This window comes from Erinaceus europaeus, chromosome 9 (assembly GCF_950295315.1).
Source record: "Erinaceus europaeus chromosome 9, mEriEur2.1, whole genome shotgun sequence".
Lineage (NCBI taxonomy): Eukaryota > Metazoa > Chordata > Mammalia > Eulipotyphla > Erinaceidae > Erinaceus > Erinaceus europaeus.
This window is the reverse complement of record NC_080170.1, coordinates 55,132,861-55,152,712: the sequence shown is the minus strand read 5'-3', so window position 1 is coordinate 55,152,712 and position 19,852 is coordinate 55,132,861. Positions and strand designations below refer to the sequence as shown.

At 42.5% G+C, this 19,852-nt stretch overlaps 1 protein-coding gene across 6 annotated transcripts in view; it reads left to right on the top strand.

Annotated features, from left to right (window-relative positions):
* The first annotated feature begins 2,271 nt into the window (after positions 1–2,271).
* The window catches only part of POU2F1 (POU class 2 homeobox 1), a 122,205-nt gene continuing 104,624 nt past the window's right edge, over positions 2,272–19,852 (top strand). For 3 of the 6 annotated variants that reach the window (XM_060197992.1, XM_060197991.1, XM_060197996.1), the window contains exon 1: positions 2,272–2,355. In XM_060197992.1, coding sequence (XP_060053975.1) covers positions 2,295–2,355 — 61 coding nt within the window. In that variant the 5' untranslated portion in view covers positions 2,272–2,294. Of the gene's footprint in view, positions 2,356–9,496; positions 9,574–9,697; positions 9,835–19,852 lie in introns of all 6 variants that reach the window. The other 3 variants (XM_060197994.1, XM_060197993.1, XM_060197995.1) reach the window with 3 other exon arrangements.

The following is a 19,852-nucleotide window of genomic DNA, read 5'->3' as shown; positions in this document are numbered from 1 at the left end:
GACAGATACCTGCAGATCTGCTTCACTGCTTGTGAAGCATGGCCACTGCAGGTGGGGACCAGGGTTCAAACCTGGGTTCTTGCGTGGGTCCTCCTGCACAGTACTAAGTGTGCTTAACCAGGTATGCCACTGCCCCGCTCCATAACAATACCTATTTCATATAAACATTTGCTGAAGACTTAAAAAACAGGATTTATAAAGGTTGGGGAGGTAGCATTATAGTTATGCAAAAGACTTTCATGCCCGAGTCTTTGAGATTTCAGGCTCAATCTCCAGCACTACCATAGACCAGAACTGAGCAGTGCTCTGGTGTTTCTCTCTCATAAAAATAATAATAAAAAATAAATAAATAAATAAAAATATGGGGTTGGGTGGGTGTCACATCTAGTTGAGTGCGCATTACATTGCAAAAGGTTCCAGCTCCAGGTCCCCACCTGCAGGGGGTAAGTTTTGCAAGTGTAAATCAGTGCTGCAGTTGTCTCTCTTCCTCTATCAACCTCCTTCCCTCTCGACTTCGGTCTCTATCCAATAAATAAATAAAGATAACAGTAATAATATGTACTTATGAAAGGGAAAACCAGAGCACTACTCAATTCTGGCATGTACAATGTTGGGGATTTAACCTGCGGGGTTCTCTGGTCCTGAATAGTTTTATTATATTATTAAAACAATCCTAACATATGACTGCATATTCACTTTTATTTATCGACTGACTTAAAATACACAAATGTATATATAAAACAGAAGCTAAACATGGCTCTGGTGCATGCAGTGCCCTTTGTTCAACTAATGCAAGTCTCACCCTCTACTACTGGGCCACTACCCCAGAGCTCATCACTTTCCACTGGACATTGGACAGGACTGCTCTGCCCAGGCATTGGGCCAAGTCCTACGTGCCCATGGAGAGAGACATTTACTTCCACTAAGAGGAAACTGAATCAGTGACACGGGTGATTTTCAACTACTCGTTTCCCCAAAAAGCTTCTCCCTCAAATAAAAACTCATGTCCCACGAACATTTCCTTTTAGAGAAATGAAATGATAAAGGATCACCAGCACATTCACTGGCTCCAGTAACATTCTGAACACCTGAACCGACTGGGCTCTGGTTTACCTTGGTGCGGAGGGATTGAACCTGGGGCTGTGGAGCCTCAGGCACAATTCTCTTTGCATAATATCCATTATGCTGTCTACCTCCACCCCGCCCTGACGTAGGTTTCCCTAACCAAAAAAAAAAAAGAAAAAGCAAGGTTGAGAGGAGGCGGGCATGTCAGTAGGGGCTCTGGCGGCCATTCTCCGTGGACAGGCCCCAGTCCGGGCCCAGCCAGGCGATGCAGGTCGGTTCCCGGCAGCCTCCTGCCTTGCTGGCCGGATCTGCAGCAGAAGCTGCGGCCTGACGCGTCGTGCTGGAAGCTCAGCGACCGCCGTCGCCTCAAGCTGCGTCCACTCACGCTCCCAGGAAGATCCCGCCTCCCCCAGGGAAGGGTCGCAGCGCCGCGGTCGGGCCCGGCTGCGCTCTCCTCCGGCCGCGGGAGAGGCCCCCCGCACCGAGCGCTTCTTCGATGCCGCAGGGTCCCATCATGCTCCGGGGTGACCATGGCGGTGGGTCACCGCAAATGGGCCCACGGCGGCCCCGAGCCCGGCCCGGCTGTTAGGACGTCCAGCTGCCGCAAAGGCTGAGCGTCAGGGCCCGCAGGTTCCCCGTTTCCACTGGCCACGTGGCGGGCGCAGGGTTCCCGGCCAGGGAAGTCCGTCTCGTTGTCCCTCAAAGACTCGCGCGAGGAAAGGCAGGGGCCTGGCGCACTGACCCGGCTCCGGTTCCGAGTTGCCGCGACGCCCGCAGGCCTGGTTCCGCTCCCACCCTCAGCGCGCGGCGGGAAGTTACCTGAGGGCCAGTGGGGCCGGTCAGCTCCGCGCGAACGCCGCACAGAACGGACCCGGAGCGCGGGGAACCGGGATTCGGGTTCTGCATGGACAAAAGCCGGCATCGCCCCGCTCTCGTCAGTCAGGCCACGCCTCCCAGGGGCCGAGGTCGGAGTTCTCCCGCCGCACTCAGGGTGCTTGGAGAATGCGGCGCATGTGCAGATCAACCGGGACCCTGCAGCTGGCCATTGGGGGCGCCTTAGTCGCGCGGCGGGCTCCGCCGTACACACGCGCATGCGCAAAGAGGCGAGAGGGCGGGGTTTGGAGGGCCGGCCTCGCGCGCCCCCTGGCGCGCACGCTGGGAGAGGAAGGGGCGGGCGGGCGGGCGGGGGAGGGCTGAGCGGCCTGGCGATTTTGGTTAAAATATTCAAAATGGCGGACGGAGGAGCAGCGAGTCAAGATGAGAGTTCGGCCGCGGCGGCGGCGGCAGCAGGTAATCATTACGGCATTTTACATATTCATATTCATACTCGCGCCGCCGCCCCCCCGACTTAGCATAATTTATTAGTACTCCAGATTATTATAATGACCGGCTCGGGCTGGGGGGCTAGAGCCGAGCCCCCGCGCCGGGCGGGCGGGCAGAGGGCGCGGGGCGGCAGGCGGCGGGCCGGGGGCGCGGGCGCGGGGTCCTCCCGTCTGCCGGCCTCTTCCCGCCGGGCGCCCGGCGCGGTCGCGGGACAATGAAGGCGCTTTACATATTCATCGGGGCGGGAGTGGAGGGCCGGGCGGCTGGAGGGGGCGGCGGCGTGCGGAGTGGGGGCCGCGGGTGTCTAGGGCCGGGCGGTTGGGCGACCGCGGGGCTGCGCGGCGTGACGGGGGTGCCTGGCCCGACTTGTGCGGCCGGGGCGGCGGGCGGTGCGGCGAGGCGAGGCGGCGGGGCCCCGGGGCCGGGCGTACGGCGCAGCGGGGCCCGGCGGGCGAGGGGCAGCGGGCACAAAGCCGGCGGTGGGGTGGGAGCAGACCTGGGGGACAGCCGCCGCGCCGGGAGTGGTCTGTCCGAGGGCCGGTCTGTCCGAGGGCCCGGGCCGGGCCGGGGCTCCGACCACGGACCCTGAGCCGACGTGGGGGCGGGGTCGGAGGTGACCCGGCGACCCCTGGGGAAGTTCCTGGCCCCTGACCCGCGAGGCCCACGGCCAGTCCCCAGCACTCGCGGGGAGCGCCCGGGGTCACGGCGGTGCTGTGGCGGTGACGCCCGCGGGGTCCCTTGGTCCCTTCTGTTGGTCTCCTCGGCCATGCGTCCCGGGAGCTGGGTGGGAGGTGCCCTCCGGGGGCCTTTCAGGTCCCCCACCGCCTAGTCGACCCCGCGGCCGGGGCCGAGCCTCGAGTCTCCGCGCCCTTCCGGCCCATCGGCCGAGCTTGGGCGGACGCCGCCTGTCCCGCGGGTGTGAACGGGAGACCCGGCTGGACCCGGCTGTGCGGCACCGGGTACTGGGTGCGCGGTGTCGGCCCCCGCCCGCCCCGGCTCCGCCCTCATTTGAATAATGTCTAATTCGGGGAGGTTTATATTATTGAAATGGCTGCGCGTCTTTCCCCGCCTCTCATGTTTAGTAATTCAGACCTTTAATAACAGCCACTCACAGCCCAACGCCGTGTTTATATTCTGCATTCGCCCCATGTGCTTTTGTGGTTCGATATGATTCTTTTTTCTGCCTGGCAGTCCACAGGCCCAGATCAGACTCGGCCCGCGGGGAGGGGCGGCGCTGGCAGCCTGGGCCTGTGAGTCCCAGCAGGCCCTGCTGTGTGACCTGTGGCCCCCAACCTACGCCCTCCCCCGGGGAAGCCCACCCTTGACTACACCCCAGAGCAGCTCCCCTGTGCGTCCTCTTCTTTCTTACAAAGACTTTATGAGAGTTTGCAGTAGTTTGGGGCCCAAGGCGAGTAAAACCCAGCGTGGTTTAACATGTGCAGATCACTTAGTTTAGGGGATAGGCCCTTTCCTACCCTAGGTTAAACACATGTTTTGTAGAGAATCGCAGCATTTGTAAAACATATATATGTATATATATGTGTGTGTGTGTGTGTGTGTGTATTTGTGTGTATATATATATATTAGAAGTCAAGTAGTAGGTGTTTTAGAAATCCCAGTTAAAAATTCAGCTTCGCTCAACGCTTTATTCCTTTTACATTCTCTTCAGTCCTAGTTAAAATGTGGCCGATATTAATTTCATACTCTCACTACCAGTAGACTTATGTATTTTAATTGTACCATCCCTGAAAACAGAAATGCGGTTATTATTATGTTTTTGGGTGTCCTGGTTAAAGGAGTGTAAGTGTAAGACTAAACGCTGACATTGTGCCCACCCACATTTTGGAGTTCATTTTCCTCCCATAACGGCTGGCCTCTTTAAATTGTCAGAATTTTCTAATTTCTGTCTACTTTTGCTATTTGGAAGAAACAGTTTTGATATTTATCCTTTATCTTGTTAAATTTTACTTCCTTTTCATTTGAATAGTGTTTTTAAAAGTATGTTGCTTCTCATTGTTTTTTATTTTTAAAAATTTGTTTATTTTTACCAGAGGACTGCTGAGTTGCCTTATGGTTGTGTGTGTGTTGAGGGGGGGGGTTTGAGCCTCAGGCATTAGTTTCTTTGCATAACTGATATACTATCTACCGCCTCCTTTTTTTTAAAATTCCTGCTGTTAGAGGACCAAAGAATTGTGCCCACACTATGTTAAACGTTTAAAATCATGTCATTCGGTTGTTGGCTACACATTTTTTAGTCAACTGTTGGTTTAATTCGCAATAAAATACTAATTTAGTGGTATAATATAATAGCAAGCCAATTTCAAGTAACCAGTCCTAGTAATTTTTTTTACTATTTCACTTCTAGTATGCAGGTCCTGAATGCAGCAGGAAAAAAAAAATCTGTCCCTTCCTGAGAATGTTAAGGTGAATGGCTGCTTTAGAGAGGTTGGACAAAAAGCATTAATATGATTTCATGCCTTAAACAGCATATGTTTTCGCGCCTGCTTCCCAAGATGTGGTCAAACTGATGATGTCATTGGACAGAGGACAAGGTGCAGTTAATTTGATTTATTGTCCTGAGGTAAAGTGTAGCAGTGAAACCTTTTCATAGGGAAACCATTTATCTCAGGACAATTTCCTTTTTAGATGCAGTTTAACCACTACTGAGGCTGCAGATATTTTATAATAAAAATGTAAATTACATCTTGGTAATGTAGGAAAGGGTTACTATTGTTAATTACATACATTTTGGTTTAACTTTCCGTGCTGTTAAAAAATTAATTTTCTTCAAATTCTTAAATGAGTTTTAAACAGTGTAATCATATATGTTACATTAGTTGGTTCTTTGTGACTCAGTACACCAGTTCTCATTGTGATCACACCACTAAGAAGCAACATTTTGTTGATTTGTTTTTGTGATTTTGTTTGTTTTTGTGTTTAGTCAAAGCACAGCCCAAGCTATAGAAAAATCATTTGCCTTAGAACCTATTTCTGTGACTAAATGGAAGTTGAAGAGAAAGGGCTATATTTTCTTTTAGGTGGCAATTACTGTTTAAATAAGGTGGACTATCTATACTTAGAAGAACCTGTGCTTTGTAAACACTTTTTTAAATTCAGAATTCATTTTGGATTTGTCCTAAATTAGTTTGCACAAATTGGTGCCTTTTGTTTTGAGTAATGATTTTTTTTTTTTTTTGCCTCCAGGGTCATTGCTGGGGGGTCCGTAGACAAATCCACTGCTCCTGGAGGCCACCATTCCCACCACCCCACCACCCCGTTTTTGTTGCTATTGTTGCCATTACTGTTGTTGCTGGATAGGACAGAGAAATTGAGGGAGGAGGGAACGACAGATAGGGAGAAAGATAAACACCTGAAGACTTGCTTCACTGCTTGTGAAGCGACCCCCGCGGGGGTGGTGGTGGTGGTGCTGAACTGGCATCACTGTGCAGGTAAGCGCCAGGCTTTAACTGGGATCCCCCCTCAGGTCCCTGAGCTTTGCCAGGTGTGCTCTTAAGCCGGTGTGTTACTGCCTGGCCCTCTTGAGTAATGATTCTTAAACTATTCCTTTGTGTGTTGCTGGTTTGACACTTAATGTTTAACATGTTAAGGTTTTTTTTAAAAAGCATTTTTATCAGATTTTAACTAGTTTATTTGAAATTAATGGTTAAACTGTTGTAATACTGTTTGTTTTAATTTTTTAATTAATTAATTTATTTATTGGATAGAGACAGCAAGAAATTGAGAGGAAGGGGAGATAGGGAGAGAGAGGCACCTGCAGCCTTGCTTCACCACTTTTTTTTTTCCCCCTACAAGTGGGGAATGGGGACTTAAATCTGGGTCCTTATACATTTCAACATGTACACTCAACCAGGTGTGCCACCACCCAGCTGTTTTTGTTTGTTTTTTTAACTAACGTGCGCCAGACTTTCTAGAATAGTTAGGTTACTTTGGGGCTTTACTCTGTTTACAGCTTGCCTGTTTCCTTTTGCATGTGACAGGTGACTTCCCATAAATTTTTAGAAAACCTATCAGTGTTACTTCCTTCTTAATTTGTCCTATTTACTAATTATAAGAATTTTTAAACTTAGCCCTTTAAAAATTAATGTGACAACTGACCAAATGTTTAAAAATTTTAAAATATTTTTTCTGTTCCTAAACCATTACTGTAAAATTTATTGATCTTTTTCCCCAAACTAATTTCTAATTCATTCCCTTTGGTCATTATCAAAAATCTGAGTGGATAAGGAGAAAACAGACTTATTCAAGTTTAAATGGAGTATTCTGCTTATTTTAAGTTTACTATTTAGGTTTATTTAATATTTAAGTTTATTATTAACTGCACCAATAAGCAATATAAAGCAAAAGAAATAAATGTTTCATTGCTGTGCAGGTAATTGTTAAACTGGTCCTCTGTTAAGCAGATTTTGGAGAAAGTATAGGATTCATAATGTTAAAAAAGCCACCAGAGATGCTTTAACAGAACCTTGACCATCTTGGGCAGGTGGTTCTAAAATGACAGATCTAGAACTTTGGATGTTATCTTTATTAAGTCTAGTCTATTAAAATGAAACAGTTGAGGTTTCTTAGATCTGTGACATGTGAGTTTAGTTATATATGTTGAACTTGTGGTTTTAAAATTAATCACTCTGTTTATAAGTGTTTTCTTTGTAGTAGGAAGAATATAGTATGTAGTGGTGGTTACCTTATTGTTCTTGGCTATTTTTAAGTAAAGAATTGCTGGTTGATAACCAGAGCATCACACTAGCATATGTGATGCCGAGGATTGAACTTGGATCTCATTACCTGCAAGTCCACCATTCTGTCTGCTTTATTGTTACCGTTAGCCCTTTGCTGCTTTGGACTGATTAGATAGATGCTCTGGGCTGACTTTTTTGGATGGATGGATGGATGGATGGATGGATGGATGGACGGACAGACAACTACAGGACTAAAGCTTCCCCCAGTGCTATAGTACTCCCATATGGCAAAACAGGCACCTTCTCAGGTGAGCTATTTTTGCTGGCCTCTAGTGTTTTTCTTTTTTATTGTTGGAAAACATCTTGTTAGCCTTAGCACATTAATCTTCTTCCAAACACTGCTAAAAATAATTTATACAGTACTAACATGATTTTCATTGATTTTATATGACAATGTAGGTTCAATTATATGGTTTCCATGAATAATAAAGATTTGGAAGCCTAATTTTAAAAGAGGATGTGCTTTTCCTAGTGGAAGTAATTGCAATGAGAACTACTCAACAAGTCAGACAAAACATACTCCGTTTGCATCATCTTTGTTGTTTCTGATGCCTCTTTTAATGTTAAGTACCTGAACAAGCCTGCTTATTATTTATGTTTTCAAGGAAATCTAATATTAGGCTAAGTATCTGGGATGGTTGTTGCCCATCTGTATATCCCTCCTGAATGAATTCTTTGCTCCTTTTCTTTGAGCCAAAATTTTTGCTTACTCTTATCTTGATAGTGTTACTTAAAAAATAAATCTTTTAAAGTGGATTTGAGTTTGAAAGAGATAATAACAATGCAAGCTTATCTATCATTTGCTGTACATTTTTGCACATTATTGATGCTTTGTGAGTAAAGGTAATTTTGTAGATTTATGTTTCCCAGCAATCAGTTGGTTTTATTTTGGACTGAAATAGCCCTATGTTCTAAACTGGCAATAACCTCATAAACTTTCAGCAGTAATAGCAGGGGAAACAAAAATACTGTGAGTGGGCCTATTGCCTGATTTTCTGGCCTGTTATAGTATATTTAGGATCTAGATTATGAGAATTGTCTTGAGTTTCAAAACCTCTGGTTTGAAGAAAGTCATTCCATATAATGCATGTAGTTTATAGGATTCTGGATGTTTTAACCATAGGATAGTTTACTGAACTCTGGTATGTGATACCTTGTTTATACAAAGTGGCTGGTACAGCGCCTTTTTAAATTTTTAATTTTTCCCATTTAATCAAAAGCTTAAGTTTTCAGTGTTGTCTGGACTTTGCTTATAGGACTAGTGAGCAAAAGAAGGCTTAGCAAACCTCCGGATTTATCATGTATTTTTTAAAGTAATGTCTAAGAAATTGTGTATTTTTCCAAAAGTTTTATTATAGTAATTTTTAAAAAGAATGAAGCATAAAGTTAAACTCTATGAGTGTGAATTGTCACTTTTCTTGGGCTACAATATGAAAGTCATTGCATGTAAGTTTAGTCTGTCACATGGTTTATTTCATATGTAATTAGAATTAAAGTAATATAAAATTATAAATTATAACAATAGTGAAATCAGTACCAGTGTAAAAACTTTGGTAGGGATTTTTTTGACTAGTGGGCTTTCTCTTTGCAAATTATAAACAGGAATGGTTGGAGTTGTGTATAATAAACTAGTAATTTTTGTGTTAACTGGCTATTGTCTTAAGTAGAGTACTGATTGGTTTTGTAGCCTACAAGGTAGATGTACTTTAAGGGACTTACCTATTTTCTTGTTTTAAAGAGCACTTATTTTAATGGTCTCATTAATGAAAAGACTTTTTTCCTGCTGATTCATGTTGCAGCAAATATAATCAATATTTTAAAAATAGTCACTTAAACATTTCATAGCTTACAAAATATGCCTGCAGTGTACCTGGTGTTATGACACGTGTCTTAGGGAGATAATAAGGCAGTATTAGATTCTGTTGTGGAAGAGGTGGAATGTCCAATTAAGCACAGATAATTTTAAAACAATGTATATAGAATTACTGATTCAATATATAGCAGTTACTACCTGATACTAATCAAATAATCAGAGTATAGTTATCAAGTTTCTTTTTTAATATTTTATTTATTATTATTATATAGACACAAGAAATTGAAAGGGTAGTGTGGAAGTAAGAGAGGGAGAGGGACAGAGAGACACCTACAGCCCTGCTCCACTGCTTGTGTAGTTTCCCTCCTGCAGGTGGGGACCAGAGTCTTGAACCTGTATCCTTTAGTACTGTAATATGCATTCTATAATCCTTACTCGGGATTAACTTAGTAAAGTATAAAAATGCTCTTTACAGATGAGGGAATTTCACTGTTGTTTAGTGGTTTGTATCCTACTGTCTTTTAGCTTTGAGTAAGAGATGAACACAAGACTTCTGACTTTCTCCTCTCAAATTTCCCAGTATTTACCTTCACCATATACTACTAGTCAGAGAAGGTGAAATTTTAAAATTGCAAAAGTAATCTAGAGAAGTGGGAGGACAGGGAAGGACATTGCAGGGGAGGTTATGGTCAAGACTGTGCTGTGTATATAGGTAATGAGGCTTTTGTTCCATGTGCAGGGAGGCTGTTGGAGGGCTTTGAAGTAAGGACTCCTGTGATAAAAGTGACGTGTTAGAATTAACACGGTGATGTGCAAGATGGTTTGAAATAGGAGGGCAGAGATTGGATCCGTGGAAACCAGAATATAAAAATTAAGGTATGTGGTTTGTTGACTAAGCTGTAAGTGCTGCTAGGGGGTATAAACATAAAACAATTACCTGACCTCAAGAGGCTTTCAGTTTGATAGTGATATAATAAATAAATGAATGATCCATGATGAAGAGGCTGAGAATATTGGATATGGTCCAGTCACAGAATAAGGACCTTTGGGAGAAAGTCTTTTAAAAATAAAATTATTTTTTAAAATATTTATTTACTTTTATGAGAGAGAGAGAGCAAGAGTCAGAATAATATTCAGCTATGGCATATGTTGCTACTAGGATTGCTTTAGTCATGCAAGTCCTATGCACAAAAACTGAATTCTTGCCTTATTTTAAAAAAATTTTTTTTATTATTTATTTTCCCTTTTGTTGCCCGTTTTATTGTTGTAGTTATTGTTGTTGTTGTTGTTGGATAGACACAGCCAGAAATCAAGAGGGAGGTGGGAGATGAGAGGGACAGAGAGAGACACCTGCAACACTGCTTCATCACTTGTAAAGCTTTCTCCCTGCAGGTGGAGATTGGGGCTTGAACCCAGCTCCTTGCACATTGTAACATGTGTGCTCAACCAGGTGCACCACCACCCAGTCCCTCAAAACCAGCTACATTTAAAAAATTGTTAACCTGAAAGGTTAGATAGGGATTTGTGGTAGGTATTTTTCTTAGTCTTATTCCCAATTACATTTTATGTCCTTAACTATTGTTTTTTATTTCTTTTACTATTTTCATATTTAGGCTTTTTCTTATTTTGTGCTTTATGTGGCATGCCTCATCTCCATTCTGAAGCAAGATAGTTATTAATAAAATTAAGTTACCATAACCATTATGTAATGATAATATCTGTGTTTTTATGTAGTACCTTAAAATTTATAGCCACACTGTCGTTTTCATTACTCCACTTGGCCCTTTTAGGTAGGTGTTATTGCACACATGATATAATTCAGTAAAGAAAACTCAGATTAAATGACTTCCCCAAGGTTTTGTGCTTGGAGTATGTTTGGGGAATAGTGAGACTTGCAGGTTAGCTGTCACTTCTGTGTATAGGGAGCAATGGCAGACAGATGGGATTGCTTTGGAGAGCTGAATTGGTTGGCATAGGGGTTTGAATTTCATAGGGAGTCATTTGATAGTTTTGTTCTGTGTTGTGCCTTGATCAAAACCCTTGAAGTGTTTATAATTAATTAGCCAAAGGGGACAAAGTTTTGAGTTTAGATTGTCAAGACTAGTAGAGCCATAAACAGAAGCAGGGTAGTTGGAAGAGGGAGACTTGGAACTAGATGATGAATTCAATTTTAGTCTCAGTGCCTGCATGGTGAATCCTGGTGGCCTCCCCCCACCCCCCATAGAAAGGACAGAGAGAAATTGGGAGGGAGGTAGAGAGACAAAGAGAAAGAGAGATACCTGCAGACCTGCTTCAACACACCTGAAGTGTCCCCCACTGCAGGTGGGGAGTGGGACTTGAACCCAGGTTCTTGCACCCTGTATGTATAAATTTGTCTTTGATTTCAAGGCATTATATTCTTTAGCTCCCACTCTGCCTGTGTTTTCTTCTACTTTTATTATTTTATTATTACTATTTTTAAATTATGTTTAGTACTTTTTATTAGTGACTTAATAATACTTGACAAAATTGTGGATAAGAGGGGTGCAATTCTATAATTCCCACCTCCAGAGTTCCATATCCCATCCCTTCCATTCTAAGGTTCCTTATTATTATTACTATTTTAACCAGAGCATTGCTCAACTCTAGCTCTGTTTGTGCCAGGGATTGAGCCTGAGACCTTAAAGCATCAGTTGCCTGTGCATGATTATCTTTTACTAGTTCTCTGAAAAGCATGAATTAAGATACACCTAGAAAGTCCTCTTTCCAGGCCCACCAGTTTTTCAGCTTTTTAATTTTTTAAAGTCTCCCTGAAACTTTTGTTTCAGAGCTGTTTTGCAGGTGGTGGTGGCTATATTTCATTCTGATGCTTTCTTGGGTTATCTTTACACATTCCTCTCCCACTTTTTCTTCTCCTGTTTCACCCAGTTTTGAACACACGATTAGAAAGTAAACCCACTATTTTGTTCAGGCCAGTATTGAATCTTTGCTAATACTGCCCTCTTCTTTGTAATATCAGGGTGTGTGGGGTAGTGCTAGTGAAAGGCATTGGAGACTAAAAGACCTCACTTCTGGGTCATTAGCTTTGTGATTTGGGACAAGTTACAAAGTCTCTGATATTTCTTCCTTTTCTCTTACTGAGTTTGTGCTTCAAATTTTAAAAAGCCACTTAAGTTTTGTTCAAAATGAATTTTAGGCAGAAACTTAGTGTCTGAAATGTTAGGGGAGCTGTTATGTTGAACCAAGAGCAGGGGCAAGAATGCATGCTCTCTCTCCCCCAGGTGGCCTGGCCTCTAAGATACTGCACAGCTTGCTTAACACTCCTGCTAAGTTTACAAGTTTGAAAACTATTATTCTTATTCATCACAAGATGCCTCTTTACCCATTATTTTAGCTTTACAAATAACTGACTCTCAGAGGCTGGGTTATGACACACCTGGTTGAGTGCACATGTTAACAGTGCACAAGAACCCAGGTTCAAGCTCTTGGTTCCTACCTACAGGGGGAAAGCTTTGCAAATAGTATAGCAGTGCTGCAGGCATCTCTCTGTCCTTCCTATTCCTCTTCCTCCTCTCCCTCTTCCATCCCTGAGGCTTGGTGCCAGCACTACAGGCCCACTGCTCCTGGAAGCCATTTTTTTCTTTTTTTATAAAATAGGGTAGAGCAGAGAGAAATTGAGAAAGGAGGGGGAGATACAGAAAAGGAGAGAAAGACACCTGCAGACCTGCTCCACCACTTGTGAGGTGACCCCTCTGTAGGTGGGGAACCAGGGGCTTGAACCAGGATCCTTGCTCATGTCCTTGCACTTCGTACCATGTGTGCTTAACCTGGTGTGCCACCACTCATCCCCATGTCTCTCTTCTCTGTCTCCCCCATCCCTCTCATTTTCTGACTGTCTCTATCTAATAGATAAAGGTAATAAAAATTTAAAAAGCAAGAAAGACAAGCTAAATGGAATGAAAGCAAAGTTAAATTTTTTTTTAATTTTTAAAATATTTATTCCCTTTTGTTGCCCTTGTTGTTTTATTGTTGTAGTTATTGTTGTTGTTGATGATGTCATTGTTGTTGGATAGAACAGAGAGAAATGGAGAGAGGAGGGAAGATGGGGGGAAGGGGAAGATAGACACCTGCCCACCTGCTTCACCACTTGTGAAGTGACTCCCCTGCAGGTGGGGAGCCGGGTGCTAGAATCAGGATCCTTACACTGGTCTTTGTGCGCAAAGTTAAAATTTTATTTTTATTTTTATTTCATTGACTAGGATCGAGAGAAATTGAGAGGTATGGGGAAGATATAGACAGACACCTGAAGACCTGCATCATTGCTCCTGAAGCTCCTCCCCTGCAGGTGGGGCACAGGGGCTGGAACCCCAGATCTTGTGCACTGTAAGGTGTGCACTCAAACAAGTGCACTACCACGTGGCCCTGAAATGAAAGCAAACTTCAAAACAAAACAAACAAAAGACAAAAACTGATCTCTCAAGCTTGTACTCTAGTCCCACTTCCTCTGAATTTAGCACTTATGTTCATTTCGTCAGTTCAGTACTTCATTATAGTCTTATTTTCTTCCTTAATTTATTTAAACCTTTCTTTAACTTGGTGGATTGTTGGAAAAGTCATAATGCATTTTTGCATAGAGGAATGTAGAAAAACACATAATGACTTTTTCAACAGCTTAGTATTTTTTATTAATTTAATTTTAATGAGAAAAAGATACAAAGAGAAAGACCAGTTCTTGCTTTGGTTTATGGTGGTGCTGGGACTTGAACTTGGAACCTCAGAGCCTCAGGAATGAGAGTCTCTTGCTTAACCATTGTACTGTCGCCCCAGCCTTGTTTAATTAAAATTTCTCAATAAGAATGAAAAAGCAGGGAGTTGGGCGGTAGCGCGGCGGGTTAAGTGCAAGTGGTGCAGAGTGCAAGGACTGGCATTTGGATCTTGGTTCGAGCCCCTGGCTTCCCACTTGCAGGGGAGTTGCTTCACAAGCAGTGATGCTTCACTGCAGGTGTCTTTCTCTCCTCCTCTCTGTCTTCCCCTCCTCTCTTCATTTCTCTCTGTCCTATCCAACAACAATAACAGCAATAATAACTACAACAATAAAACAAGGGCAACAAAAGGGAATAAATATTTTTTAAAAAACTAAAATAAAAAAACGATTAAAAAATAATGTAAAAGCAGGAATTATTGATTGGTTAAATTGGAGCTCTCACTTTTTGCTGGGATAAGAGTCACCAGTGGAAGTTCTTTTAAAGATCTCTATTATCTCTATTTAGAGAGAGAAACAGGATCACTTTGACACATGTGATGTCTGAGATTAAACTCAGGACCTCATGCTTGTTAGTTTAACACCTTGTTGTGTGCCACCTCCCAGGCCTTGGAACTTTTCCCTACATGCAGACACCCATGCTTTCCCTCCTGTGTTTCTAATACCTTAGAGATCTGGCATCTATAGTTTTAAAAAGCTTTACAGTGGGGACTGGGACATAGCACAGTGGGTTAAGCGCTGGTGGCGCAAAGCGCAAGGACCAGTGTTAGGATCCCAGTTTGAGACCCTGACTCCCCACCTGCATGGGGATCACTTCACAAGCGGTGAAGTAGGTCTGCAGGTGTCTTTCTCTCCCCCTCCTCTCTTCATTTCTCTCTGTCCTATCCAACAACAGCAGCAATAACAACAATGATAAACAACAAGGGCAACAAAATGGGAAAAATGGCCTCCAGGAGCAGTGGATTCGTAGTGCAGGCACCAAGCCCCAGCAATAACCCTGGAGGCAAAAATAAATAAATAATTTTTTTTTAAAAAAAAGCTTTACAGTGATTAAGTAGCATTGGATTAACTTGTTACTTTTTGATATTATTGCTCAGAATCCCCTGAACATCATTTCTCAGTGAACCAAAAGAAACTAACCCTTTCTTTTTTTTTTTTCTTTTTCTTTTTTATTATCTTTATTTATTGGATAGAAACAGCCAGAAATCGAGAGGGAAGGAGGAGGTAAACAGAGAGACACCTGCAGCCCTGCTTCACCACTCGCAAAGCTTTCCTCCTGCAGGTGGAGGCCAGGGGCTCGAACACAGGTCCTTTTGCACTGTAAAATTTCGCTCAACCAGGTGCGCAGCCACCCAGCCCCGAAACTAATCATTTCACATTTCTAGTCCATAGAATTTTCATGGACAAATTATGGGTTGTTATCACACTTTTTAAAAACAAATCTTTATTGATTGGATAGAGACAGCCAGAAATCTGGAGGGAGAGGGAGAGAGAGACAGAGAGAAACCTGCAGCACTGCTTCATTTTTGAAGCTTTCTCCCTGCAGGTAGGGACTGGGGCTTGAACCTTGCTCATGGTAACATGTACTCTCAACAAGTTGTGCCCCGCCTTTCCTTCCTTCCTTCCTTTCTTCCTTCCTTCCTTCCTTCCTTCCTTCCTTCCTTCCTTCTTTTCTCTTCTTTCTTTCTCTCTTTCTCTCTTTCTTTCTTTCTTTCTTTTCTTTTCTTTTCTTTTTTCTTTTTTTTTTTTTTGCTATTACCAGATCTTTATTGTTCTGGTCTGACTTATTCAGACTGGGTTCAAATCTGGGTTGTATGCATTACAAAGCATATTCTGTGTGCTATTATGTAGTTCTAGACTGTGTGGTTTAGAATCAATTGTACACTCTTAGCTCTTACACTTTGGAGAAATGGATAATTGATTACCAGATTAAATATTAGCCTCCCTTTCAAGCTTCTCTGATGTTGATTTTAAATATATTGAAACTATTTGTGTAGTTTGTTGATCCTGGACATTTGAAGTTTCTGTTAAACTTTATCTAAACTTAAGCTATTTGCAGATGTTAATATTATGGTCACTTAATTTGGGGTATTAGCTGATTCAGTTAGCTGGATAGGAAATTAGTGCTTATTATGAAGACATACTATTTTGATTGAGGTGTGTTTAACATACTGTAATGTCTCTCAATTGAGTGGCAACTTAAAAATGTCCCACAGGTAGATATGGTGAGTTTACCACTCTCCTCTACCTCCAGGCTGTTAATAAATCAGAGGTATAGCTTTTAGTTGACAAAGCAAAAGTAGTTGATAACTGCTTCTGATAAGAAGTTAACTGAGTGGCATTGACATTCCCAGTCACATATGCCCAATTTAAGCATTCCCCTGTCACTCTGTTCAGCTGCATGCTGTTTGTATCTGAGTTTACACTGCTTTGCTGAGCATACTAGTCCTCTTTTCCCTTCGAGTACTTCCTCATGCTATCAACCAAGAGTGCTGCTTTAGTGCACTGTAATACAGATGTACTCATATACCAACCACTTTTACTTAGAAAGGGATTGGTAAACATCCTCTGATATTTTGAGAGGCATCTTAAATTTTATCACTGTAGCTTGAGAATATGAATTAACAGCTTCATGAATATGGCTGGAAAAAATAGTGTGATTAGAGGATTAGACGAGTAGAGAGCTCATGTTGCTGGAATCACAGTTTCATGCTTAGATACTGCTGTGAAAACTAATAGGGTGTTTGTTCAGTTCTGAGCCTCCTTCCTGGAATGCATTCTTGTGTATGTTCTTCCTATCCTTGCACAGTGATGCACAAATCCATGCTTACCCCTGGATATGCCTGCCCCCTTGTGTATGTTCATAATTTAAAGAAGGAATCATACAGGAACCTGACCACCTCCATTTTGTATGACTGTCTGTAGGATTTTTCTGGTAAATAAACAGTCTTTTTCACTTGCTAAGTGTAACTTAAAAAAAAAAAATCTGGTTGCCAGGGAAATAGCTCAGTCAATAGAGGTTGGGACTTTCCTGCCTGAGGCTCATGGTTTGATTCCTGGCATCACATCTACCAGAGTGGTACTTTGGCTTCTCTCTCATGTGAGCATCTCTCTATCTCTTTCATATGAATCTTTAAAAAGGAGGGAAGGGCAGAGAGAGATTCACTTGGTAAGGTGTTTGTATTGTCATACTTGCAACTCATGTTTGAACTCTGGCACTATATGGGAGATGCTGTGACAGCCAGAGGAAGCTCTGGTACTACCACATGGTGTCTCTTCTTCTCTGCCCCTTAATCTTAATGAAAAAAGTGTCCTGAAAAAATAAAATCATATATGTGAGGCCTTTGTTGCTCTAAAGTTTAGGGGGGAAGATCTCTGAACTTTATTAAGTTGAATAACTTCTGGTGGCACAAATAACAAATTATAAATTGATTCTTGAATTATTAGTCAACGTAGCTCTGAGTGATCAAGATTGATTCATAGGTTAACCTAAAAAAGGTGGTCTGATGAAATCAGCAAAGTTTAACCTTATCTTATAGAGCTGGAAAATATTGACATTATTATTTATAGCATTTAGTAGTGTCAGTTTTCCTATAACCCAGTCTCTTTTATATTTGTGCTAGGCTGCCAGATTAAAACTTAACTCATTGTTTTAATTTTCATATATAATAATTATAACATTGGATAACCAAACAGTATTTTACCAGGGTGTTACTTAAGCACGGAGTTTACAGCTATCTATTAGTTAAGACAAGCATATATAAATATACTTATTTATTTACTTTTTGTTAGAACTGAGAGAAATTGAGAGGGAGTGGAGAGATAGAGACAGAAACAGCTGCAACCACAGCTTCACCACTAGTGATACTCCCCCCACATAGGTGGGGCCTGGGTACTCGAACCTAGGTCCTTGCTCAGGTAGCATGTACACTCAATCTGATGTGTCACTGCTTGGCCCTGAGTAAAGTAATTATACTAATTTTTCCTGTCTCCTCTCATTAACCCATTTTTCTGGGAAATAGTACGTAGCCAGGCATCATGAATCAGCTATTCTTCCTGTCCTTGTTGGTTGATCAAGATAGTAAATGGTTGTATTAATCTAGCTTTTTCTCAGATGCAGAACTGAAGTGTAGACTCTTCACAAAACTAGGTTGATTGAGCTCTGTCTTTCAGCATACATAAGAATAGTTCACATGAGATAGCAGTTTCAAACTGGTTTCTTTTTGATGATGTGTTGTTTTTAAGTCTTTCTCCTTGTTCAAGGGTTTCTGTAAAATTGCATTGTTGACCACATAATACTTTGTCCCCAATTTTCTATTCTGGGCTAAAAGTAGCATGACCAGAAAATTCCATTTTCCCTTCTCTCTCTCTCTCTCTCTCTCTCTCTTTATTAAAAAATCACCAGGCACAACAAGAGTAACAACAAGGGCAACAAAATGGGGAAAATGGCCTCCAGGATCAGTGGATTTGTGGTGTAGGTACCGAGCCCCAGCAATAACCCTTGAGGCAAAAAAAAAAAAAAAAAAAACCCAGAAGAATTTATGTAGGTAATTTACTGAAGTGTTCTATAACAGAATATTTAACGTTGTTCATGCAAAATTCAACATATATATATATATATACACACACACACACACACACACACACACACACACACACACACATATATATATATATATATATATAATCACCAGGCTTTCACTACTCCAAGATGCCTTTTTTTGTTTACTTATTTATTTTCCCTTTTGTTTCCCTTGTTGTTTTATTGTTGTAGTTATTGTTGTTATTGATGTCATCGTTGTTAGAACAGAGAAATGGAGAGGAAGGGAAGACAGGGGGGAGAAAAAGATAGATACCTGCAGACCTGCTTTTCACTGCCTGTGAAGCATTTCCACTGCAGCTGGGGGCTCGAAACCAGGGTACTTACGCAGGTCCTTGTGCTTCGCACCACATGTGCTTTAACCCGCTGTGCTACCGCCCGATTTCCCCAGGATGCCTTTTTAATTTAAAGAGAGAGGCAAAGAGGCAGAGACAGAAAGTGAAAAAGACCACAACACCAGAGTCTTCTTCAGTGCCATAGAGGCTTATATATATATATATATATATTTTTTTTTTTTAATAAAAAAGAAACACTGAGAAGAACCATAGGAGAAGAGGGGTACAACTCCACACAATTCCCACCACCAGAACTCCATATCCCATCCCCTCCCCTGATAGCTTTCCTATTCTTTATCCCTCTGGGAGTATGGACCCAGGGTCATTATGGGGTGCAGAAGGTAGAAGGTCTGGCTTCTGTAATTTCTTCTCCGCTGAATATGGTCATTGATAGGTCAATCCATACTCCCAGCCTGCCTCTCTCTTTCCCTAGTGGGACAGGGCTCTGGGGAAGCAGGGCTCCAGGACACATTGGTGGGGTAGTCTGCCCAGGGAAGTCCGGTTGGCATTATGGTAGCACCTGGTGGCTGAAAGAAGAGTTAATATATAAAGCCAAACAAATTGTTGACTAATTATGAACCTAAAGGCTGGTTTAGTGCAGATGAAGATTTGGGGGTCTCCATTTTGTAGATAGTTAGTAGGCCTATTTTAGGTATATTCCAAAGGGCCCATGACTATACTATATATAATGTATGGTTTTTTTTTCTGAGCCTGATTTCTGATATGCAGGTGGATCCAAGTTATTGTCTGGGGAGATGATGCCATGGCTGGAAAAAGAAAGCTGGATCAGGGAAGAGAGTAGCTCCCAAATATGAGAAAGGTGTATAAATATTGTTGACTGTAAACCCCATCAATTTGATCTGATCTGGGGCCCATATTCAGCTTAGGAGCCTATGTGACCTCTGCATTCCTGTAGATCTGAGCTCACATTCTGTGGTCATGAGTAGGAAGCTGCCCCAATTTCAGAACCCATCTTCCTCAGGTGGAAGATAGAGTTTGTTGTCCATCCTCCGAGGGAGGATGGAACATTCTCTACCGTGGTTGATCCATGTTGAGGGCAAGGTCCTATGAGGACCTACAGATGGGGTATATTGTGTTGTTCCTGATAGAGATGACCGGTAACAATGGAGAGAGGGATTTATTCAAGATCTAGGCCCATCTTGTCTGTTTGGGAATCTCCAACTAGGGCCCCAGAGGCTTATCTTTGTGTAGTTTTCA